Genomic DNA, 25731 nt, shown 5'->3' with positions numbered 1-25731 from the left:
TTGGATCCTCTGTCTCCCTCTCTCTGTCCCTCCCCCCCGCCCCCCACACACACATACACAATAAATACACTTAAAAAAAAAAAGACTTCCCCTTTAATTTTGGGGGGGAGCTTGAAAAGGATTAGTATTAATTCTTTAAATGTGAAGCCATCTGGTCTTAGATTTTGTTTGTTTGTTTGAAGGGTTTTGATTACTTAGTGTCCTCACTAGTAATTATTCTGTTCAGATTTTCTGTTTCATCATCATTTAGTCTTGGAGGATTATGTTTTTAGAAATTTATACATTTCTTCCAGGTTGTCCATGTCATTGACATATAATTGCTTATAGTAGACTCTTATCTTCCTTTGTATTGCTGTGGTATAAGTTGTATAGCTCTTTCATTTATGATTCTGCTTATTTGAGTCTTCTTTCTCTTGGTGAGTCTAGTCAAAGTTTTGTCTATTTCCTTTATCTTTACAAAAAAAATCAGCTTTTAGTTTCACTGATCTTTTCTAATGTCTTTTAGGACTCTTTCTTTTTTTTAAGTTTGTTTATTTTGAGAAAGAGTGGGTGTGAGTGGGAAAGGGGCAGAGAAATATGGAGAGAGAGAAACCCAAGCAGACTCCACACTCAGCACAGAGCCCAACGTGGGGCTTGAACCCACGAACCATGATATCATGACCTGAGCTGAAATCAAGAGTTGGATGCTTAATCCACCCAGCCACCCAGGTGCCCCTAAAAATCTATTTCTACTCTGGTCTTTGTTTCTTCCTTCTGTAAGCCTTGGGCTTTGTTCTTTTTCTGGTTCCTTGAGGTATATACAGTTAGGTTTTGTGACATCTTTCTTGTTTTTTGTGTGTGCATTTATCACTGTGAACTTTCCTCCTGAACTGCTTTTTCTGCATCCTATACATTTTAGTATATTTCCATTTTCATTTGTCTCAAGATATTTTTTACTTTTTGATTTCTTGTTTGAGCCATTGGTTGTTCAGTAGTAGAATGTTGTTTAATCTCCATATTTGTTAATTTTCCAGTTTTATTCTTGTAATTGATTCCTGGTTTCATAATGTTGTGGTCAAGAATGATGCTCGATAAATTTCAATCTTTTTAAATTTATGCAGACTTGTTTTGTGGCATAGCACATGATCTATACTAGATGATGTGGCACGTTAACTCTTAGAAGGGCCATCTAGACTTGAATTGCCCAATGTCTGCTATGGTAGCCACTATCCACATATGGTTATTGAAACCTTGAAGTGTGGCTACTGCAACTGAAGAACTAAGTTTTAATCTTTATTTAATTAAATTTCAAAATTGGTACTCTGTTCACCTTTTGAAACATATAAGTATGTTTGGAACAGCTTGATTGTGCATATCTACTTTTTCAGCTGTATGTTTCCTGAAATGCAGTTGCAAATCAATTGTTTCCAATCAGTTTAGCATTTGAATTGAGATATGCTATAAATATATAATAAACACCAATTTGGACTTACAAAAAATATAAAATTATCTTCAAACTTTTACACTGAGTGTATGTTGAAATAATAATGCTTTGAGTATATTTGGATAAATACTAAAATTTTACACTTTTTAAACTTGTTAATGTATTAGAATATTTTTTAAAATTTTAATTCCAGTGTAGTTAACATAGTGTTATATTACTTTCAGGTGCGCAAAAAGTGATTTCAACAATTCCATACATTACTCATTGCTCATAATGATAAGTGTACTCTTAATCCCTCTCACTTCTTTCACGTATCCTCCCACCCACCTCCCCTCTAGTAACCATCAATTTGTATTCTACAATTAAGAATCTGTTTTTTGGTTTGTCTTTTTTGTTTTGTTTCCTAAATTCCACATGAGTGAAATAATATGCTATTTGTCTTTCTCTGAATAGCTAATTTCACTTAGCTAGATGCTAAGTGATCCATCCATGTTGTTGCAACTGGTAAGATTTCGTTCCTTTTTGTGGCTGAGTAATATTCCATTGTATATATATATACTACCTCTTTATCCACTCATCTATCAATGGACATTTGGGTTGCTTCCATAACTTGGCTATTGTAAATAATGCTACAATAAAAATAGTGGTGTATATATCTTTTGGAATCAGTGTTTCATATTCTTTGGATAAATACCCAGTAATGGAATAGGGTAGTTCTATTTTTTATTTTTTGAGGACTCCTCATACTGTTTTCCACAGTGGCTGCACCAGTTTGCATGTCCACCAACAACAGTGCACAAGGGTCTGTTTTTTTCCACATCCTTGCCAACACTTGTTTCTTGTGTGTTTGATTATAGCCATTCTGACAGGTGTGAGGTGATCTCATTGTGGTTTTGATTTTCATTTCCCTAATGAGTAATGTTGAGCATCTGTTCATGCATCTTTTGGCCATCTGTCTGTCTTTGGAGAAATGGCCTTTTCATGTCTTCTGCCCATTTTTAAATTGGATTATTTGTGGTTTTTGGTGTTAAGTTCTTTATATATTTTAGATACTGTTTATCCAATATGACATTTGCAAATATCTTCTTCCATTCAGTAGGTTGTGTTTTAGTTCTTTTTATTGTTTCTTTTGCTGTGCAGAAGCTTTTTATTTTGATGTAGTCCCAATAGTTTATTTTTGCTTTTGTTTCCCTTGCCTCAGGAGACATATCTAGAAAAATGTTGCTATGGCTGATGTTCGAGAAATCACTGCCTCTCCTCTCTTCAAGGATTTTTATGGTTTCAAGACTCATGTCTAAATCTTTAATCCATTTTGAGTTTATTTTTGTGTATAGTCTAAGAAAGTAGTTCACTTTTCCTAACACCATTTGTTGAAGAGAATGTCTTTTTTCCCAGCGCATATTCTTGCCTCCTTTGTCAAAGATTTGTTTTTGTCAAAGATTAATCATGGGTTTATTTCTGGGCTCTGTATTCTGTTCCATTGATCAATGAGTCTATTTTTGTGCCAGTACCATTCTGTTTTGGTTACTGTAGCTTTGTAGTATATCTTGAAATCTGGGATTGTGATACCTCCAGTTTCATTCTTGTCCAATATTGCTTTGGGAATTTGGGGTCTTTTGTGGTTCTGTACAAATTTTAAGATTATTTCTTCTAGCTCTGTGAAAAATGCTATAGATATTTTGATAGGGATTGCATTAAATCAGTAGATTGTTTTTGGGTAGTGTGGACATTTTAACAATATTTGTTCTTCCAACCCATGAGTATGAAATACCTTTACATTTGTTTGTGTCATCTTCAGTTTCTTTCATCAATAGTTTATACTTCTTAGAGTACAGGTCTTTCACCTCCTTGGTTAAGTTTATTCTTATGTGTCTTACTGTTTTTGGTGCAATTGTAAATGGGATTGTTTTCTTAATTTCTCTTTCTGCTACTACATTATTAGCATATAGAAATGCAATGGATTTATGTAAGTTGATTTTTTTTTTTTTGTAACCCTGTGACCTCACTGAATTCATTTATCAGTTCTAGTAGTTTTTTTGGTGGAATGTTTGGGTTTTCTATATATAGTATCATGTAATCTACAAACAGCTAAAGTTTTACTTCTTCCTTACCAACTGGGATGCCTTGTATTTCTTTCTTTTGTGTGATTGCTGTAACTAGGATTTCCCACACTATGTTGAATAAAAGTGGTGAGAGCAGACATCCTTACCTTATTCCTGATCTTAGGGGAAAAGTTTCTATTTCATTTATATCTACTCTAATCTTCATCATTTCCTTCCTTCTGATGACTTTTAGGCTTTAAAGCTTTTTCTAGCTCCTGTAGGTGTCAGTTTAGGTTGCTTATTTCAGATGTTTCTTGCATCTTGAGGTAGGCCTGTATTGCTAAAAACTTGCCTCTTAGAACAGCTTTTGCGGGGGGGGGGGGGTGGATAGGGTAAGGGGCACTAAGGAAGACACTTGTTGGGATGAGCACTGGGTGTTATACTCGGGAGAATCACTGGAATCTACTCCTGAAATCATTATAGCACTATATGCTAACTAGCATGTATATTAAAAAAAAAAATTTACATGTAAAAAAATAATAATTTGTAGAATAAAAAAAAAGAACAGCTTCTCCTGCATCCCAAACAGGTTGGACCATTATGTTTTCATTTTCTTTTGTCTCAATGTATTTTTTGATTTCCTCTTTGATTTCTTGGTTGACACATTTGTTGTTTAGTAGCATGATATTTAATTTCCATGTATTTGTGTTGTTTCAGATTTTTTTTCTTGTGGTTGATGGCTAGTTTCATAGTGTTGTAGTCAGAAAAAGATGTATGGTATGACTTCTTTTTGAATTTCTTGAAACTTGTTTTGTGGCCTAACATGAAATCTATACTGGAGAGTGTTGTGTTTCCACTTGAAAAGAATGTGTATTCTACTGTTTAATGATGGAATGTTCTGAATATACCTATTAGATCCATCTGGTGCTATGTGTCATTCAAAGCCACTGTTTTCTTGTTGATTTTTTGTTTGGGTGATCTATCCATTGGTGTAAGTGGGATGTTCAAGTCCCCTATTATATTGTAATACTATTGATTATTTCCTTTATGTTTGTTGTTAGCTGTTTTATATATTTGGATACTCCCACGTTGGCTGCATAAATATTTACAGTTGTTCTATCTTGTTGGATTTTTCCCTTTATGATTATATAGTGTCCTTCTCTGTCTCTTGTTACAGTCTTTGTTTTAAAGTCTATTTTGTCTAATATAAGTATTGCTCCCCTGGCTCTCCTTTTACTTCCATTTGCATGAGAACTGCTTTTCTGTTACTACACCTAATGCAAGGTTCAATCCCACAACCCTGGGGAACCCTCCTGAGCTGAAATCAAGAGTCAGACACTCAACTGATTTAGCCACCCAGGCACCCCTGCATGTATCTTTAGTATGAAATGAGTCTCTTGGAGACAGCATATAGATGGGTCTTGCTTTTTTGCATCCACTCCAAAACCCTCTGTCTTTTGATTGAAGCATTTGGTCCTTTTATATTCAAAGTAATTATTGATAGGAATGGATTTATTGCTATTTTATTGCTTGTTTTATGTTTGCTTTGTAGTTCTTCCCTGTTCCTGTCTTCTCTTGCTCCCTTCTCTCAAGGTTTGCCACCTTTCTTTAGTGACAGACTTTGGATTCTCTTCTATTTATTTTTTTGCTTATCTATTACTGGTTTTTGATTTTTGGTTACTATTAGGTTTATATATAACATCTTCTATATATAGCTGTCTATATTAAAATGATGGTCCCTTAAGTTTGGACCCATTCTTCACTCCTGTCTTCCCCACCTATGTTTCAGGTATGTGATGTTATACCTTACATCCTTTTATTTTGTAAATCCCTTGACTGATTTTTATAGCTATACTTAATTTTACTACTTCTGTGTTTCCTACTTTTCTTATTCCTACTTAGGATGTTTCTTTCCACTCAAAGAATCCTCTTAATATTTCTTGTAGGGCTGGTTTTGTGGGGCTGAATTCCTTTAACTTTTGTTTGGGAAACTCTATCTCCTTATATTCTAAATGATAGCCTTGCAGGATAGAGCATTCTCTCTCTCTTTTGTTTTAAGTATTTATTTATTTTGGGGGAGAGAGAGTGAAAGAAAGACAGCATGTGGGGAGGGGCAGAGAGAGAGAGACAGAATCACAAGCAGGCTCCGCACTGTCAGTGCAGAGCCCGACACAGGCCCTGACCTCATGAACCATGAGATCATCACCTCAACCAGAATCAAGAATCTGATGCTCAATGAGTCACCCCGACACCCCTAGAGTATTCTTGATTGCAGATTGTTTTTTTCTTTCAGCACTTTGAATATATCATGTCTTCTCCCTTCTTGCTTACAAAGTTTCTGCTGAAGAATCAGCTGATAGCCTTGTGGGGTTTTCCCTTGTATGTAACTTTTTTTTCTCCTGCTGCTTTTAAAACTATAGTTTGCCATTTTAATTTCTACATGTCTTGGAGTAGACCTCCTTGGATTGATTTTTGTTGGGAGCTTTCTGTGCTGGATCTGGATTTCTGGTTTCTTCCTCAGATTTTGGAAGTTTTCAGTTATTATTTCTTCAAATTTTCTGCCCCCCTTTTGTCCCTTCTTTTTCTGGGATCCCCATAATGTGAACGTTATTACCTTTGATGGTGTTGCTGACTTTCCTAAGTGTCGTTTCATTATTTATTTATTTATATTTTTGTCTCCTTTTCAGCTTGATTGTTTTCCATTACTCTTTCCTCCAGGTCACTAATCTCTTCTTGTGCTTCCTCTAGTCTACTATTTCTTCCACCTATTTTATTTTTAATTTCAGTTTCTGAGTTTCTCATCTCTGATTGGTTCTTTTTTATATTTTCTATCTCTTTCTTAATGGTCTCGCCGAAGTCTCTTCCACTCTTGTCTGAAGTCCAGTGAGTATAATTATGACCAATACTTTAACTTCTCTATCAGGCATATTACCTATCTGTTTCACTTAGGTATCTTGCTGTGTATTTTTCCTGTTCTTTCATTTGGGACACATTCTTCTGTCTCCTTGTTTTGTCCAACTCTGTATGTCTGTGTCTGTGTGTTATGAAAGTGAGCTACACCTCTTACACTTGAAAGTAATGGCCTTTTGAAAAAGAGGTTCTATAGAGCCCTGCAACACAGTTGCTCCCTGTTCACCAGAACCTGGAGTTTCAGAAGTGTCTCTTATGTGTGTTGTGTGTGCCTTACTATTGCCTTCAGCCCAGTCATCTGCAATGGCTCTCTCTGCCCGTTGTAGGTAGGATTTAGTCCCAATGCTCTTAATGAGCCAGTCTTTGGTTACCTTGGATTTGAGTTGACTCAGACCCAGGATTTGCCAGAGACACAGTAGCATAGGTGTTTTGCCCTGACAAGCTTTCTTTCTTTTTTTTGTTTGTTTGTTTGTTTATTTTGAGAGAGGGAGAGGGTGGGGGAGAGTCAGAGAGAGAGAGAGAGAGAGAGAGAAAGACAGAATCTCAAGCAGACTCTGTACTATTAGCACAAGCCCAATGCGGGGTTCAATCTCATGAACAGTGAGTCAGTCGCTTAACCGACTGAACCACCAAGGATCCCCACCATGACAAGCTTTCATTATGGCTGGGTACTGCAGCCAGACTAGATGTCTGCCCCCACGCTATTGCTGGGGCTGCATTTGAACTGGTGTGTGTGGTTATCTTTTTCTCTTCCCATGGTAGGGGTCACTTTGGAGTGGTGCTGGCCCCTTTCAGGGCTGCTTGCACACTGCCAGGCTTGTGGCATCACTTTGGATGGTCTCAGTGCCCAGGGAATATTTAAGGACTTGGACTCTGCTTTCCTGGTTTCTGAGTTCAGAGCCCTCTTATTTTTAATGTTTCAAGTGTTAAAGTCCTGCTGATTGTAAGAACTTGTGAAATTTTGCCTCTATGGCTTTCAAAGCCAAATATTATGGACCTTCATCTTCCTGGTGCCTAGGGTGTCTGTTTCTCTCTTCTCCCTATGCTCAGCATCCTCCCTCCCACAGACAGTCCCACAGGGAGTCTGTTGGGTCTGTTTAGCTCCCCACCACCTCTAGCCCTTCCTACCCTCTTTGACATGGCCTCTTCTCTGTATTTAGCTATGTAGAGGCTGCTCTGCTAGTCTTTGGTGATTTTCTGGGTTACTTACATTTATTTGCTTGTTACCTAGTTGTATCCATGGAACAAGGTAAGCTTAAGATCCTCCTCCTCCACCTTCTTCCAGATATAATCCCTGTAGTGGAAAATTTTAAAGTATATATATTTCTGTTGGATTGCACTGATCTAGATCATGACACATCTCCCTTAAGAACAGCAGTCACAATCAGTTAATTATTAAGAAAGGAAAGACAAAGGCATGTCAGAGGGTTCCCAACAAATATGGCATTATCTTTCTTTGCCTCTTATTAATAATTTGTATATTTGGTTTATTTCCCCTATAGGACCAAAAATATCTTTATTTACAGTGACTAGTTTACTTATTTTTATATTCCTTGCAGATTCTCGTACTCTTAATATACAGTTGACCCTTGGGGCACCTGGGTGGCTCAGTCGGTTAAGCATCCAACATCAGCTCAGGTCATGATCTCGCAGTTCGTGAGTTCGAGCTCTGTGTCAGGCTCTGTGCTAACAGCTCAGAGCCTGGAGTCTGCTTCTGATTCTGTCTGTTTGTCTCTCTCTGCCCCTCCCCCACTCACACTCCGTCTCTGTCTCTCAAAAATGAATAAATGTTAAAAAATATATATTTTTTAATATACAGTTGACCCTTGAACAACAGAGGTTTTGAACTGTGTGGGTCCCCTTATAGTTTTTGATACAGTTTGATACAGTTTTGATATAGTTTGATATAGTTTTGATACAGTTTGTACAGTTTTTTGATACAGTATAGTATTAATATATTTTTATCTTCATTGTGATTTTCTCAACAACATTTTCTCTTCTAGCTTACTTTATGGTCAGAATATAGTATGTAATACATATAACATAGAAAATATGTGTTAACTGACTGCTTATGTCACTGGTTAAGGCCTCTAGTCAACAGTAGGCAATTAGTTTTTTGGGGGAGTCAGAAGTTATACATGGACTTTTGACTATGCAGGCATCGGCACCCCTAATCCCCATGTTGTTCAAGGGTCAACTGTATATGTTTTACATTAAATCAAAATAATTGGTAAGTATGCTATTTTAATTTGGTCTTAGATGATTGAGTTTATCTGTTAATCATATTTTCATATTTTTTCTGACATCAGTTACCTTTAACTTAAGTTTAATAAAATTACAGGAAGTTCTTTAGAATCTTACTGTGATCTATTACTATATCAAAAATTATTGTTTTCCTTCCAAAATGTTGACATCTGTAGACACAGACTGAATCAACTATTTGTTTTAGGATATAAAGATCAAGAATGCAGACTCTTGGAAAAGTTTAGGCAAACCAGTCAAAACATCAGGTGTACTAAAGTCCTCAGATGAGCTCTTCAACCAATTTAGAAAAGCAGCAATAGAAAAAGAAGTAAAAGCTCGAACACAGGAACTAATTCGGAAACATGTGGAACAAAATACAAAGGAAACAAAAGTATTGCAAGAAAATCAGAGGTCTGTAATTTACTGGATTATAACTTGGGAGATATGGACTTTTTTTTTTTCCATTTATCAGTTCCTTTTTATTCAAGTATTCATTCATATCTGCATGCATTGACTATGTGTAGCAATCTCCATTCCCTATGATGGACATATAATTTTAAATATATTAAATTTCTTTTTTGTCAAGTGACCATGATTAAGCTATTTAGAATACAGAGCAAATTATAACTGCAAAAAGCAAATTTTTATTGATTTTTTTAATTAACAAGTAGTATCTACTTTGAAGAGGATAGAACTTATCAAGTGATTAAACTATCAAAGATACTAATGTAACTAAATTAGGAAGACGTTGTTTTCCAGAAATGTCTTAATGTTTCCATTCTATGTGTAAGAACATAATGCAGTTGTATATAACCTTGGTCACAGTTTCTATGTAAACTTCTCTTTGTTAATATAGATTGATTGTCTTTGTAAAATTTGACATCAAAAGTTAAGCTTAAAAATGGCATCATAACAAAAACCAACATCACAACATGACAAGGGGAATCTAAAACATTGCTTTATATTTATACTTTAATGACATATCTTTGTAATGTAATAAAAACTTTTAAGGAACTTTTGAAACCCACTTTGAGCTATACTGTTTCTTTAAGGGACCTTGGCTGCATTCAACAATCTTTTTCAAATAAAATGCAAAACCAGTGCCTTGGAAAAGAGCAGAAAGAACATCAGCAGTCTTTGGAAACTCAAGATAAATACAAACTCTTGCTTCTCAAAGACCGTAATTTAGCAAGGGAGAAAGAGCAAGAGCGGAGGAGGAGAGAAGCAGTAAGTAAATTTTAGTTCATTAAATCTAAGGAAAGATTTAACAGAGTACTGTCTTTTACATGTTCAAAGATATATTCAGGGTGATTTTCCGTGACAGTGGAGTTACATCTTTAGTGAGGATCAAGTTTTAAAATCAGAGCCTAAAATAAAAATTTTATACTCGAAGATCTAGAATATAATCATAGAGTATTGTCTTAGAGCTACTAGACTATGTGGTTCAAATACTAGTTCTCCCATTTTCTAGACTTTTGGGCTTGGCAATTTATTTAACCTCTCTGTACCTCAGTCTACTTGTCGGTAATAAATAATACCTATTCTAAAGATGGAATGAATTTACATGTAGTAAACACATAGGAAAGTGCCTGGCACATAAAGTGGTTCATTACTTACAGTTTTTACTCTTGAAAAAATCAATAAACTATCTATAAATTGTGGCCCAGAGTTATGCCATCTGCATAACTGCCCCAGGTCAGTGTTTCTTTAGTTCAACACTAGAGGAAGAAGTTGACTTCTATTATATGTCAACTATATCTTAATAAGATTGGAAAGAAAAAAAACCTGACTTGCTTAGGAGCCTTAATATACAGAAAATGATGTTTTAAAAACTAGGATTTCTTCTTTCATCCATGGATTATTTTTTCATTTTTATTTTGTTTTGTTTTTTATTTTGAGAGGGGGCAGAGGGGGGGGGGGAGAGAAAGAATCCCAAGCAGGCACCATACTGCTGGCTCAGCACAGAGCCTGATGTGGGGCTCAGTCTGCAAACCATGAGATCATGACCTGTGTTGAAATCAAGAGTCGGATGCTTAACCCACAGAGCCACCCAGGTGCCCCTCAGCCATGGATTATTTATTTAGAAGTATATTAGTTTCCAAATATTTGGGAATTATCTGGCTAGTAATTTGTTATTAATTTCTAATTAAATTCCAGTGTAATCAGAGAATATATAATGTATTGGATCCATTGAGACTTTTTTTTTTTTTTTTAATTTTTATTTTGAGAGAGGGAGCATGAGTGGGGGAGGGGCAGAGGGAGATAGTAAAAATCCCAAGCAGGCTCCACTCTCAGCTCAGTGCAGAGTCCAACTTAGGGCTCAATCTCATAACCGATGCTTAACTGACTGCACCACTCAGGCGCCCCCATTGAGACTTTTTTAATGTTCCACATTATGGTCTACCTTGGTAAATATTCTGTGTGCACATGAGCAGAATGTATGTTCTGGTGCCCCAACCAGAGGGGGCATTGGCATCTATGATTGTATGATTTGCAGATTTGTCTTTTTATCTTTATAATTCTATTTTATTTCACGTATTTTGAAGCTGCATTGTTAGGCACCTAACATTTAGGGTTTTTATGGCCTCTTGATTAATTGACCCCTTTTCATTACAAAATGATTTACTTGATTCCTGGTATTATTTACTCTGAAATATAACCACTTCAACTTTTGTATGACTAGTGTTGACATGATTTAAAAAATGTTTTCATTCTTTTATTTTTAACCTGTGTTTTTATATTTAAAGTGAGTTTCATGTAGGCAACATGTATTGAGATCTTTTTTTTTTAATCCAATCTCTGCCTTTTATAGGAGTGTGTAGATCAACTGCGTTCAATATGATTATTGATATGGTTAAGTTTGAATGCAACATCTTGTTCTTTTCTGTTTGTCCATTCTTTTTATCTCCTTTTTTTCCTGAATTCTTTTAATCAAGCATTTTTATGATCCCATTTTATTTTCTTCATTGACTTATTATCACTAACACTTTGTTATTTGATGGTTGCTTTAGGATTTTAGTACATACATTAGCTTAGCACAGTGTTCCTGTGAGTTATGCTATACCACTTCACATTTGATAGAATAGCTTTACAACAGTGTACTTCCATTTCTACCTTCCCTGCTTTTATGCTAATATTTAAGCCATAAAATAATCTTTTTAAAAGTTTTAAATAAGTTAAAATTTTATGTTTACCTGTGTAGTTACCATTTCCAGTGCTCTTCGTTCATTTAGCTCCAGATTTCCAAATGATACAATTTTCCTTCTTCCTAAAGGACTTTTAACATTTCTGGTAGCGTAGGTCAGTTGGTAATGAATTCTTTCAGCTTCTGTGTATCTGAAAATATCTTTATTTGGCCTTTTTATATCAGTAATAGACTTTATATTTTAGAGCATTTTAGATTCACAGCAAAGTTGAGCTTAAAATACAGTGAGTTTCCACATACTCCTCCCCTCCTCCCATCAACACAAAACTTTCCACACCATCAGCACCCCACAGTCCATGAACCAACATTAACACATCACTGTCAACCTTGGTTTATCAAGCAAAATCCATAGTTTACTTCAACATTCATGCTTAGTGTTGTACTTTTTATGGGTTTGACAAATGTATGATGACATAGATCAACAATTACAGTACCATCAGATTAATTTCCCTTTCTGGGGTGCCTGGGGTGGCTTAGTCAGTTAAGCATCTGACTTTTGATCTCAGCTCAGGTCTTGATCTCAGGGTTGTGAGTTCGAGCCCTGCTGGGGGTGTAGCCTACTAAAAAATAAGAGTAATTTCCCTTTCTTAAAAGTCACCTGGGGGTGCTTGGGTAGCTCAGTCGGTTGAGTGTCTGACTTCGGCACAGATCATGATCTCACAGTTCGTGAGTTCAAACCCCACATAGGGCTTGCTGCTGTCAGCATGGAGCCTACATTGGATCCTCTGTCCCCTTCTCTCTCTGCCCCTACCCTACTTGTGCTCTCTCAAAAATAAATAAAACATTTTTAAGTCTGTTTTTCTTTAAAAAAAATTGCTTGTGTGCGTTCTACTCATGCCTTCCAACCACTGATCTGTTTATCTCCATAGTTTTGCCTTTTCCAGAATGTCATATAGTTGGAATCATATAATATGTAGCTGCTTCAGATTGGTTTCTTTCATTTTAGTAATATGAATTTAAGGTTCCTCTATGTCTTTTTGTAGCTTAATAGCTTTTTTTTTCCTTTGGCTGACTAAATACTTCCATTATATGGATGTACCACAGTTTGTCCATTCATCTATTGACAGACATATTGGTTGTTTCCAGCTTACAGCATTTACAGTAAACCACTATAAATATTTGTGTGCAGGTTTTTGTGTGGATGTGTTTTAAACTGGCCTTTTTTTAAATATGCTTTTGCTGGATATAGAATTCTAGATGGTTAGTGTTCTTTTCCCATTATTTATTTTTGAGAGAGAGAGAGAGAGACAGAGCGTGAGTGGGGGAGGGCCAGAGAGAGATGGAGACTAGAAACTGGAGCAGGCTTCAGGCTCTGAGCTGTCAGATACTTAACCAAATGAGCATGCAGCTCTTGATCTTGAGGTTGTGAGTTCAACCCTAAGTTACGTGTAGAGATTGCTTAAAAAATAAAACCTTTTTAAAAAAAAAAGTGGTCTGGGTAAAGATTTTAAGAATTTATTTTTGGGGCATCTGGGTGGCTCTGTTGGTTAAGCATCCAACTCTTGATTTTGGCTCAGGTCATGATCTCATAGTTGTGAGGTGGAACCCCACAATTCTCTCTCCCTCCACCCCTCTCCTGCTCACATGCACTCTCTCTCTCAAAAAAAAATTCTTTTGTTCCTATGGCATATTTATAGAAATATTTATAGTTTATAAGAGTCACATATATTATCCTTTTGGTAGCTAAATCATAATTCTAAATCTTCTCCCACATAGCCAATAAGAATACTGATTCTCATCAAGGAAGTTAACCAATTGATTGCAAATTGGCACATTTATCCATCACTCTGGGCTGTTACTATTTACTGATAAAAAAAATTTTTTTTTAATTTCATAGTTGGTATCATTTCAGATGCCAAAGACTAGTACCACATGGGCATTTATAGAAGGCTTCAAATATAGGAAACATTTATTTCCTTTGTCTTAATTTGCTTTTTGTTTACTTTGTTATTTTTAATGGCTTTTTAGCATTTAATGAAAAACAGTGTGCTAAATGTTACATATGCAATCTGATTCGATCTTCATAAATACCTACATTTGACAATATATAAAATAAACTTGGTTACAAAATTTGTCCTAGGTTACATAGTAAGTGGCAGAATCAAGGAAAGCCTGTAACTTTAATGTTAATAGTTTTCTCAAATAGTTAAGATATTGGTTTATTCAGAAAATAATTTTACATGTCTTAGCACACTATGTTGATTACAGAGGTAGATGAAACAATATAATCTCAGTTCACATTCTTAATATTTTGCCAACATTGAGACTTTACTCTCTTAGTTGAAGAGAGAAGTTAAACTTGTTCTCAGTGTTCTTGTAAGTTTTAAAACCTTTACTTATCACATGAGCAATATATTTTTTTTAATGTTTATTTATTTTTGAGAGAGAGACAGAGGGGAAGCAGGACAGGGGCAAAGAGAGAGGTAGACACAGAATCTGAAGCAGGCTCCAGGCTGTGAGCTGTCAGCACAGAGCCTGATGCGGGGCTTGAACTTACAGAGACCACAAGAACATGACCTGAGCTGAAGTCAGATGCTCAACCGAATGAGCCACCCAGGTGCCCCAGATGTGAGCAATATTTTAACAAAAATCAGATAGTATTTGAACAGAAATAGAAAACTGCATAAACTCATTATGTTAAATAGTGTTCATTTTGTATAATTTGTTTCAAATGTTGTGTAATCATTTTTATATAGTTATAATGAAGGCATACATTTTTTAAAAGTAACATTGAATTTTTTCCTTCTTTCTACAGATGGCTGGTACCATTGACATGACTCTTCAAAGCGATATTATGACAATGTTTGAAAACAACTTTGATTAAAACTTTTTAAATTAACCATCAGCTTAAAATGAATGATTTAAAAGATTAAAATGCATATGGTAAAATGATTGCTTTCAAACACCAGGATACCAATCTTATATTGTATTTTTGACTGCTCTAAAATGATTAAACAATTTTCACTATATTTTTTAATAGCTATATGTTCATTTTCTAAATGGTGTAATTTACAGGAAATTTTATAATTTTGAATCCCTAAAAATTGAATAAATTCCCAGATTTTATTTATTTTATAAATAATAGTCTGCTATGTATTATAGGCCTGTATAAGCAATGAAAATCCGAAAGAGATAGCCCCTTGTTTAAAAATGAAAAAAATATATAAAGGTATATAAAAACCAGTTCCTGTTGAGTTTTTAACTTTTATAACAAGTATCTATCTGCCTTCAAAAACATTTAGAACCTCTAACAAATAATACTTGGTTTCTTTGAGCATCAGGTTACGTAAAATTCTCTGCTGATTCTGTATGCAAAGTTGATAATGAAATCTAGCTTAAAGAAAATGTTACCTATGGTTTGGTTGATGTTAAATTTGAGCAAAATAATAGTAAATATGATGTAAGTTTCTATAGGAACTTATACATTTCTTAATGTGAATATGTGATAGCAATGAATGTTTACATTTTTACTTAACTATATAGTATTTATTTTAAATCTGTAAATTATTTTTGTTTCATCATCCCCAAGTTGCAATTATGTATCAATCATGTGTATCTGCTTCATATATTTTAACATTTTGTTTGCACTCTTGAAGTGTAAAATGATTCAGGCAGTATTAAGATACCATCTAAAGTAAAAATTCAAAGTTTGTGTGTATTATTGAGAGAAAGAGGAAAAGTTTTCTTGACTTCACTTGTTTTATAATCAATATAATTTTTTGAAATACTTTAAACTACAGCCATTTTTTAAATTACGATCAACTAGTAGCTAAAATGGTGGTGACACCTTCAGGAAACAGCTAGAATTAAAGTGGTAATCATATCCACTCAACTATAGCTATTTTTTAACCAAGAAATTAGTGTGTGTGTGTATATATATATATATATATATATATATATATATATACACATACTGAATAGTATGCATTGTTATTTTCGTAAAAGATCATCTGTAGATTAGATACACCTGTGTGTATTTTTTTTTTAAGGAATTTATATCAGATATATGTAGTGATTAGCAGAGAAAATATCGGCTTACTAACTAACTGATCCTTCCTATATTAGGCATTATTTTTTAGTAAAAGACTGTCGCTTTTTTTTAACTTCTTGTATGGAGTTTATTTCTGATAATTTTACGCATGAAATACTGCATGTAACTTATTTGCCTTCAACTCAAGCCTAGTTTTGTGAGGACCCCATTTCTGTCCCCATCTCTTACTACTCTCCAACTTCTAAAACTGCTTCATATTGTTTTCTGGGATTCGGCATCAGTCCCGATATAATCAAGATTTTGCTTGTTTTTTCCCTCTTTTTCTTCTTGAGTTGTCTGGAAATGTGGTCCCAGGACCAGCTGCATTAGCATCATCTGAGAATGTTTTAGAAATGCAAATTTTCAGACTTCAGAATTACTGAGTCAGAAACTCTGGGTGCAGGGTCCAATAATCCTTAGTTGAACGGTGATTCTAATACACATTAAAGTTAGAGAACCACTGCTCTGACTGAACCTGGGCTCTCCCTTGCAAGCTCTCATTTAGTCCGTTTCTTCACTAGTGTTTTTCTTACCTTTAGGGTGCCACTTGCAGACCATCTTCCCCCCCACACCCTCGCAGTTCCTCCTTTTTATCCTCAGCTTTAAGTTTGTCATGATCATCAGACTATACCACCCATAGTCATTTACCATCCCTGGTTCACTCCTTGTTTCCCAGAGATTTTAGTCTCTGTCTCAATATTTCTCTCTAATGGACACTTCTCAGTCCCTTGACCTCCCTGCTAATGATCAAAATAGCTAATTAACTTTAACCACTCCTTTGTCATTGCCAATAACTAAAATCTTTCCTTGATCTCAATTTCAAGCACGCTAGTTTCTTACTACTTCCTCATACCTTTTTCTAGCTTACTCCAGATAACCCTTGACTCCAACAATTGTTAGACCTCACCATGACCTTAAAATCCATTAATCCTATAGATTTTCACAGTACCTCTCCCCTTCATACCCTCACTGCTTTCCTTATGCAAGTTTCTGTTCCTTATAATTTACTTTCATGTTGTATTCACTTGGCAAAATTCAAATCCTTATTAAATCTGACTGCCCGCTCTGCACCCATGAAGCTGTTTGTGGTTACAGAAACACATGGAACCATAACCAGTCTCACTTCAAATTCATGAGCATAAACTCGTTAGCCATAATGCTGCCCAGAAATCTTACTACCAATGTAGAGATAGTAAGAAACACTTTCCTCTCCACCCCAACTATTGAGAGATCAAAGATTTTTCAATCTTCTTTTGCTCATCCAAATATAGACATGTCAGGACACTGAGGGGGTTGTTTTTACAAAAACATGATCATTTACACATGTTACTTGACGGTTGGGTTTTTCTTAATGCATCATGAGCATCTGTCTAGGTCTTTAAATGGACATAGACTAATTCATTCTTTTTTAAAAGTATGTATTTCATTCCATAGAACAGACATATCATGGGGCGCCTGGATGGCTTGGTCGGTTAAGTGCCAGACTTCGGCTCAGGTCATGATCTCATGGTTCGTGTGTTCAAGTTCCACGTGGGGCTCTATGTCGACAGCTCAGCCTGGAGCCTGCTTCAGATTCTGTCTCCCTCTCTACCCCTTCTCAGCTCGCTCTCTCTCTCTCTCAAAAGTAAATAAATGTTAAAATTTTTTTTATTTTTTTTTTTAAAGAACAGACATATCATGATTTATGTAATCCCCTACTGATTCAGTTGATTCCAGTCTTTTTCTACCATGAACAATGCTGAAGTAAGTATACTGTTTATGTAGCCTTGCATAATTGTGCTTCTATTTCTAAAGAGTAGAGTTCTTAAAATGGGATTGCTGGGTTAGAAGTTACAATCAAAGGGAGTAGTTTTTATTTTAATGGGAGGTACTAGAGAACTTTTCCAAAAAATGCTAGATCAGGTCACATTCCTAGGAGTTTGAAAGTACTATTTTCCCCATTATTCTCACCAGCATTGGATATTACTGCCTTCCTATTCTTTGCTAATCTGAATGAAAAAATTATAATCGGCTTTTTAAATTTCTATTTCCCAGACAACAGGTGGAGTAGATTCTCTTGTATTTGTTAGCCATGTGACTTGCCTAGTAACCAATAATATCCTTTACTCATTCTCCTTTTGGGTTATCTTATCAATGTGTACAAGGCTGCTGCTTCTTCTTCTTCTTCTTTTTAAATGTTGGCCCTCTGGTTTGAAACACTTTTTCAGAATCTACTGCTTGTCTTTTGAGATTTATTGCCTTTTTTTCCATTAAAATTTAAAATTTTATATAGCCGTATGTCTGGATTTTCCTTTATAGTGTCTGGCTATTCTGCCTTGTTTTGGATTGTATCCCCCACCTCAAGATGATAAAATAGTCTTTATTTTGTACTTAAAACCCAGACAATTAAATTTTACACTAAGATTCCAGGTGGATTAAAGACATTTTTATATATAGTAAGAGATAGGGAACCAGATTTCTTTTTTTTTTCTAAATGAACTATCAATTTTGCTGCCACAGTTTACTTAGCGAACCTTCGAATGGCAATAGCTCTCACTCTAAGAAATTTATAATCACTTTATCCAATTTGTAAAAGTTGAGTGAAAATAAAAACTAGAATTTTGATTGGGATTAGATTATAATTAAGTTTAGAGACCTACCAATTTTGTTTCTAGTATTACAAATATATCCTGCATGAGACCCATTTTTTAAGGCATTACCAGTCTCAGAGGCAGGGGAAACTCTCTGAGGACCAACCCCCTCCCTGCCACACACACATTTAGTTGGGAGAAGAGCAGTAAGCAACTGAAATGGTAGGGCTCTCTTGAGGTCAGATGCCAGGACCAATGTTGAGGGAATGTTGTCTTCAAGAAGCTGGAGTGGTCCCAGGTTGGCTAGAGACATAAGCAGGATCACCACAAATTAAGGTCAAGAAATTAGTATCAAAGATGAATGATACAAAAAGCAAGCCACAGTGGGTGAGAGTTAGCAGAAACAATGAACAACAAATATAGTTCATCACCTTCTTTCCAGGGCTGCAGTAGCTATTTGTACTATTTGTAAAATGTTTAAAGAAATAAGATTTTTGGAGGAAAATGGGCAGATTTGGAAAAAGATTTGTAGGAAAGAAAGTGTTGAAGTAAACCAAAAGCAAAACTCAATGGATGGGTTAAAACAATTAGACACATAAAGAGAAAATCAGCTAGAAATTATATACAGTAAATGTACCAGGATATAGCACAGACAAGGAGAAAGAAAATGCAAGAGCTATTAAGAGATCTATAGCAGGGATGGGCAGAGTACATCCCAAAGAAATCCATACCTATTTTTCAATGGTCTTAACAACACCATAAGCAGGCAGAGAAATGGAGTGATCACCAAATAGAAATAATGAGTTATTAGCAACAATGACCACCAAAAAGAGTGGAATTAAATCTTCAAATTTTTGAGAGAAAAATAACTGTCAGCTTGAAATGCAAAGAAATTTTGGAGGGCTATGATTTTTCCAGAATTAAACATGCATGTGTTAATTGTGAAGTTTATTTTCTTATTGTGTATGTATATATAACTTTCCTCGCATCACAACCTTTTGATACTGTCCCTTAGGACACAGTTGTCAGTAACAATGTATCTCAATCATGGCTGCTTCTGTTTGTTTGTTTATTTTTTTTATTAACAAAGTTTCATAATGTTAGCATCTCGTTTTTGCAATCTCTATGTCTGAACTGTTTGTCACAGGAGAGTGTGTATTGATGAAATTCTAAATTTGGGTGGTTAAAAAAAATTTCTTTAGGGAGGGAAGGAAAATCTAAACATTTCACTGCTGAATGCAGGTTTCTTTCAGATTGTATGTAATCTATATACATTGTGTGTATAAAGAATGATCTTAGGTAATTGTGCTGTATCTATGTTTATCACTAGTCTTTGATTAAATAAAAAAGAAAGTTACCAGCTTGGAATTCTGTACCCAGCAAAACTATCAAAATGAAAGTGAAATAAAAATTTACTACAAAATGTTTTACTCTAAAGCAAATGTATAAAGGATATTCCATTTTCATGGAAAGTATGGCAGTGTGAGATGCCCTATTCCATCTTGTAATTATGCCACCTGGAACATATGGTCTCTAATATTGATGTGGCAGAGCAAGATAGGATCACACTGGATGTTTTTAAGGGCCAGACTTGGTAGAGACTTAGACTTCTTGCACTCATATCCTTCTGGCCACAACCCACTTGGGCATACTTGACTACAGAGCAACATATGAATATAAGTAATTCTCTGTCATACACAGGCATTTCACTTAAGAGGAAAGTCATGTAGTTAATAAACATGAAAAGATACTCAGCCTTCTTATGTGTGGCATATGAAAATTTGAGGCCATAAGAAATACCAGTTTTTACCTATTGAATTAGCAAAAATAAGGTCTCTAACATTATAAAACGTTGGAGAGGATCAATGGGAACTCATATGCTGCTATTGGGGAGTGTAAATAGATACTGCCATTTTATAACCAACAACAGAATGCACTTTTTTTTTTTCAAAGCATCCATGGGATGTTCACCAAGACACTATCTCCTGGGTCATGAAACAAATTTAAAACAATTGAAATTATGTAGAGTATGTTCTTTAATCATAATAGTATCAGATCATAAATCAATAACAGACAATAGGAAAATCACAACACTAAACAATCCACTTACGAATAATTGATGGATCAAAGACGAAATCTTTTTAAGTTTATTTTGACAGAGAGAGAGAATGCAAGCAAGGGGGGGGGGGGTGGAGAGAGAGAATCACCAGCAGGCTCTGTGCCGCCAGTGCAGAGCCTGATGTGGGGATCGAACTCATGAACTGCGAGATCATGACCTGAGCCAAAATCAAGAAGCAGACGCTTAACTGACTGGCTGCCTAGGCACCACCAAGGAGGAAATCTTACAAGAAAATTTTAAAAACACAGAAATGAATGTCAACATACAACATACTAAAATATGTAGGATGCTGTTAAAGAGTACTAAATTTAGAAGTGCCAAGTGCTTGCATTAGAAACAAGGAAAGGTCTTAAATCAATAATCTTAATTCCCTAACTCAACAACCTAGAAAAAGCACATCCAAAGCAGGACCAGAGCAGAGATTAATGAAATTGAAAAAAACAAACAAAAAAAGCTGGTGGTTGAGGGAGAAAAGGTAAAGTGTTTAAACAGCTAGCAAGACTAACAAAAAGACACAAATTACCAACGGTAAGAATGAAGTAGTGAGTATCACCAAAGATCCTACAACTGTTAAAAAAAAAAAAATAGGAATACTACCAATAACTACATTAAAAAAATTGAAGTGGACCAATTCTTCAAATAATACACTACCAAAATTCAAAATGAAATAATCTGAATAGCCTTGTAACATTAATTTCAATTCATAATTTAAAAGCTCCTGAGAAAGAGATCTCCAAGCCTATACAGTTCCACTGGAAAATTACACCAAACATTTAGAGAAGAATTAATGCTAATTTAAGACAGTCTCTTCCAGAAAAATCTATTCCAGAAAATTCTTCTTCCAGAAATTGGTTATATAATTTTTATCAACAGGACAAAAATTTTCTTTTTTAAGATTCTGATTGCAAGTAATCTCTATTCCCAATGTGGGGCTCAAATTTACAACCCCAAGATCAAGAGTCACATGCTGTACTGACTGAGCCAGCCACGTGTCCCACGACAGGACAAATTTTATCATTGGGAAGAAGGAACACTTCCCAACTCATTTTATAAGGCCAGTATTACCCTGATACTAGAACCAAATCCAAAAAAAAAAGAAAAGAAAAAATAGGCTGCAGGCATTATCTCTCATGAATTTAGACACAAGCATCTTCAACAAAATATTAGCAAATTTTGTAAATGCTGCAATAGATGAACATAATTATATACCATGAAAAATTGATCTATTCCAGGTATGCAAAGCTGTTTCAACATTTGAAATTAATCAGTGTAATCCAAAATCCAACTTGTTTGGATTCAGCAAGTTTTTCAGGGAAATTTCTTCAATCTGATAGAGTATCCAGAAAAAATCCACAGCTAATGTTATACTTAATGGTGTTAAGTATAAAGAGCATCCAGAAAAAATCTGCAGCTAATGTTGTACTTAAGACTCCATGTTTTCCCCCTAATTTGGGAACATGGCAAGAATATCCACTCTGAACCATTCTTATTCAACATAGAATTAGAAATTCCATCCAATGTAATAAAGAAAAAGAAAAGTCATACAGATTGTTTCAGTTGGGTTTTTTTTCAATTTCATTAGCTATACTTTCCCAAAATAATATCAAATAATGGAAGCGATAGTAATCATTCTTATTTACAATTTTATTATTTTTTTTTTAATTTTTTTTTTCAACATTTATTTATTTTTGGGACAGAGAGAGACAGAGCATGAACGGGGGAGGGGCAGAGAGAGAGGGAGACACAGAATCGGAAACAGGCTCCAGGCTCTGAGCCATCAGCCCAGAGCCTGACGCGGGGCTCGAACTCACGGGCCGCGAGATCGTGACCTGGCTGAAGTCGGACGCTTAACCGACTGCGCCACCCAGGTGCCCCTATTTACAATTTTAAAGAAAAGTACAGGATTTAACCATAAGCTATGGGGATTTTTTTTTTGAAATTGTAACATTTAAGCAGTTTCTGAATTAATTTAGCTGAATTTTTGCACATGATTTTCTACATGGTAAATCCCAAGAAATCTACAAAAAACTTACAATAAATGACATAAGCAAGGTCACAGGATACAGTATCAACATACAAAAATAAATCTGATCTCTCTTACTAATGAGCATATGGTAACTTAAAAACAGTAACATTTATAATCACTCCAAAGAAAATGAAATACTTAGGTATATGTTTAACAAAATGTACAGGATCTGTATGCTGAAAATTACAAAATGCTTATGGAAGAAATTGAAGAAAAAATTAAACAGACCTATTGTGTTCATAGATTGGAAGACTCAACACAGGAAAGATTCAGTTCTCAAACTAATCTGTTTTAATGCACATCCTATAAAATCCTAGTGAAGTTTTTCACAGACATAGACAAGCTTATGCTAAAACTCAGAATGGCAAAGGCGCTAGAATGAAGAACATTGACAAAAAAGCTGAGAGGAATAATTCTGTACGATATCAAGACTTATTATAAAGCTACAGTAATCAAGAAAATGTGGTATTAGTGGAATAGTGGACCCCAGAGCAAAGAACTCAGAAATAGACCCACACAAATAGGCTCAAGTGATTTTTGACAATGGTGCAATTCAATGGAGAAAAGACAGTCTTTTCAGCAAATGGTGCTGGAGCAATTGGATATCCATGGGAATGGGAACTCAACCTAAAACTTGTATCTTATCCAAAAAGTAACACACAATGGATCTTGGATTCAGATGTAAAATAGAAAACTATAAAAATTTTAGAAAAAAAAATCTTTAGGTTCTACGGTTAGGCAAAGAGTTTTTAGACTTGATCCCAAAAGTATGGTCCATAAATGAAAAAACTGATAAACTGGATCTCATCAAAATTAGAAATTTTGCTCTGTGAAAAGGTAAGCTACAGATTAGGAAAATATTTACAAACCACATGTCTGACAAGGAATGGCATATAAGAAGATATATCTATATCTATATCTATATAGATAGATATAGAGATAGATATATCTCAAAATCCAACAGTAAAAAGAACTAATTAGAATGGGCAAAAGACATGAACAAAATTTCACAAAACAGCATATACATATAGCAAACACACATATGAAAGCATGTTCACCATCATTAGTAGCCATCAGTGACATGTAAATTGAAATCACAATGAGCTTTCACTGCACACCTATCAGGAAGGTTAAAATAAAAAATAGTGACTACACAAAATGCTGGCAAGGATGCAGAGAAACTGGATCATTCATACATTTCTTGTGGGAATGTAAAATGGTATCTAGCCACACTAGAAACCAGTTGTCACTTTCTTATAAATAAAACATACAAAGCCTCACCCAGTTTCCCTTTAGCCTTAGACCGTGTGCCGCCATCACCATCATGCTCGGCGCCCACTCTACCCCTTTGCAGTGCAGCAGCAGCCACCCCCAATGCCAGCCCCTGAGGCCTCCTGTACCCTGCTCTGTCCTCCAGCCTCATGGCTGCTTTCCAGTCAATTCCCTGCTGCTCCCAGGGGTCACATGAGACAGATGACGAGTTTGATGTTCACTGGGCAACATGCTTCAACAAGTCAGATATCGATGCCTGGGAATTGTCATAAAGGGATGAACACACTTCTTGGCTATGATCTGGTTCAAAAACCCAAAATCACTAATGCTACTCTGTGTTAATTGATGCAGATGGTTAAATGATTTTGCTAGTGCAGTTCACATCCTAGAAGTTGTGAAGGACAAAGCAGGACCTCACAAGGAAATCTACCACTATATTATCCAGGAACTTAGACCAACTTTTTTTTCTGTTTATTTATTTTTGAGAGAGAGAGAGAGAGAGCGAGCGAGCAGGGGAGGGGCAGAGACAGAGGGAGACAGAATCAGAAGCAGGTTCCAGGCTTGAGCTTGTCAGCACAGAGCCTGATGTGGGACTCGAACTCACAGGCTGTGAGATCATGACCCCAGCAAACTCTACCACCTATAGGGCACTGATCATGACCTACTACAACTGGGGAGAAGAAAACAGAAATAAACCTAATCTGGGACAGGGGAAGGAAATGTATCATAGCTCTAGACCATTAGAGAGACCCTGTCACTGGGGACAGGAAAGATCATTGAGAAGATCTCACCTTGAAATCCAAGATGCTCTGATATCCTAATATCCATAGTGTCTGCCTGTGAGGTTGAATTAGGACAGCAGAGAATGCCCTTTTCCCTCCTGTACTTCCTACCACCAGGGTAATAAGCATTCAGTAACAGAAGTAGTCTACTGCTATCAGAGGACCAAAAGCATGGAGAGAGACCATCTCTCTATCACCAAGCATAAAGAAAGACTTAAAGATGAGCATGTAGCAGATACTGAGAAAAATTCACTGGCAAACCAGTCTCCACCCTAAACACAGGGTAACACTAGAGAAATCTGAGATTTATGGTATTGTTGGGGGTAACCATAGCAACAAATCCAACAAATCCAATCAACATCTGACTAGATTGACACAACCTCCATACTAAAAGCATAGCAAAAGAAAACACGTGTTAATTTTCAGGCAAAACATAGATACCTTTCTCTATAGTCTTACACACAATGTCTTTCAACAAAACTTGAGACATACAAAACATCAAGGAAAACAAAAATCCCACTGGTAAAGGTAAAGCAATCAAAAGAAAGAAAAAGACTAAAGGATGATACATAGCTGAAAATATTTTTAAAAATTTAAATGACTATGATTAATGTATTAAAAGCTCTAGAGGAAAAATGGACAATGTGCGATCAAATGTGTAATTTCAGGGGTGCCTGAGTGACTCAGTCAGTTGAACATCCAATTCTTGATTTTGGCTCAGGTCATGATCTCACAGTTTGTGCGATCAAGCCCTGAATCAGGCTCTGTGCTGACAGTGCAGAGGCTGCTTGGAATTCTCTCTCTCTCTCTCTCTCTCTCTCTCTCTCTCTCTCTCTGCCCCTCTCCTGCTCATCCTTGCACATGCTTGCTCTCTCTCTCTCTCTCAAAATAAATAAAACTTAAAAAAAGTTAAAACTGGGTAATTAGAATAGAAAGATAGAAATCCATAAAAAAAAATCAAATGGAAATGCTAGACATGAAAAACCTGGTTAACAGAAATGAAGATAGTGTTTGATGAGCTTATCAATAGAATCAATACAGCCAAAGAAAGAATTAGTGAACCTAAATACGGATCAAAAGAAATTACCAGAACAAAAAAGCAAAGAAC

At 35.5% G+C, this 25731-nt stretch overlaps 1 protein-coding gene across 4 annotated transcripts in view; it reads left to right on the top strand.

The window, feature by feature from the left end:
* BRDT (bromodomain testis associated) overlaps window positions 1-14982 on the top strand; it is an 80250-nt gene extending 65268 nt beyond the window's left edge. For 3 of the 4 annotated variants that reach the window (XM_047873434.1, XM_047873435.1, XM_047873436.1), the window contains exons 18-20: window positions 8825-9030; window positions 9672-9846; window positions 14580-14981. In XM_047873434.1, coding sequence (XP_047729390.1) covers window positions 8825-9030; window positions 9672-9846; window positions 14580-14648 — 450 coding nt within the window. In that variant the 3' untranslated portion in view covers window positions 14649-14981. Of the gene's footprint in view, window positions 1-8824; window positions 9031-9671; window positions 9847-14579 lie in introns of all 4 variants that reach the window. The other variant, XM_047873437.1, reaches the window with a different exon arrangement.
* The last annotated feature ends 10749 nt before the right edge of the window (window positions 14983-25731 follow it).

Source organism: Prionailurus viverrinus, chromosome C1 (assembly GCF_022837055.1).
Source record: "Prionailurus viverrinus isolate Anna chromosome C1, UM_Priviv_1.0, whole genome shotgun sequence".
NCBI lineage: Eukaryota > Metazoa > Chordata > Mammalia > Carnivora > Felidae > Prionailurus > Prionailurus viverrinus.
The sequence above is the reverse complement of the archived record's forward strand: the minus strand, read 5'-3'. Positions and strand labels throughout refer to the sequence as shown.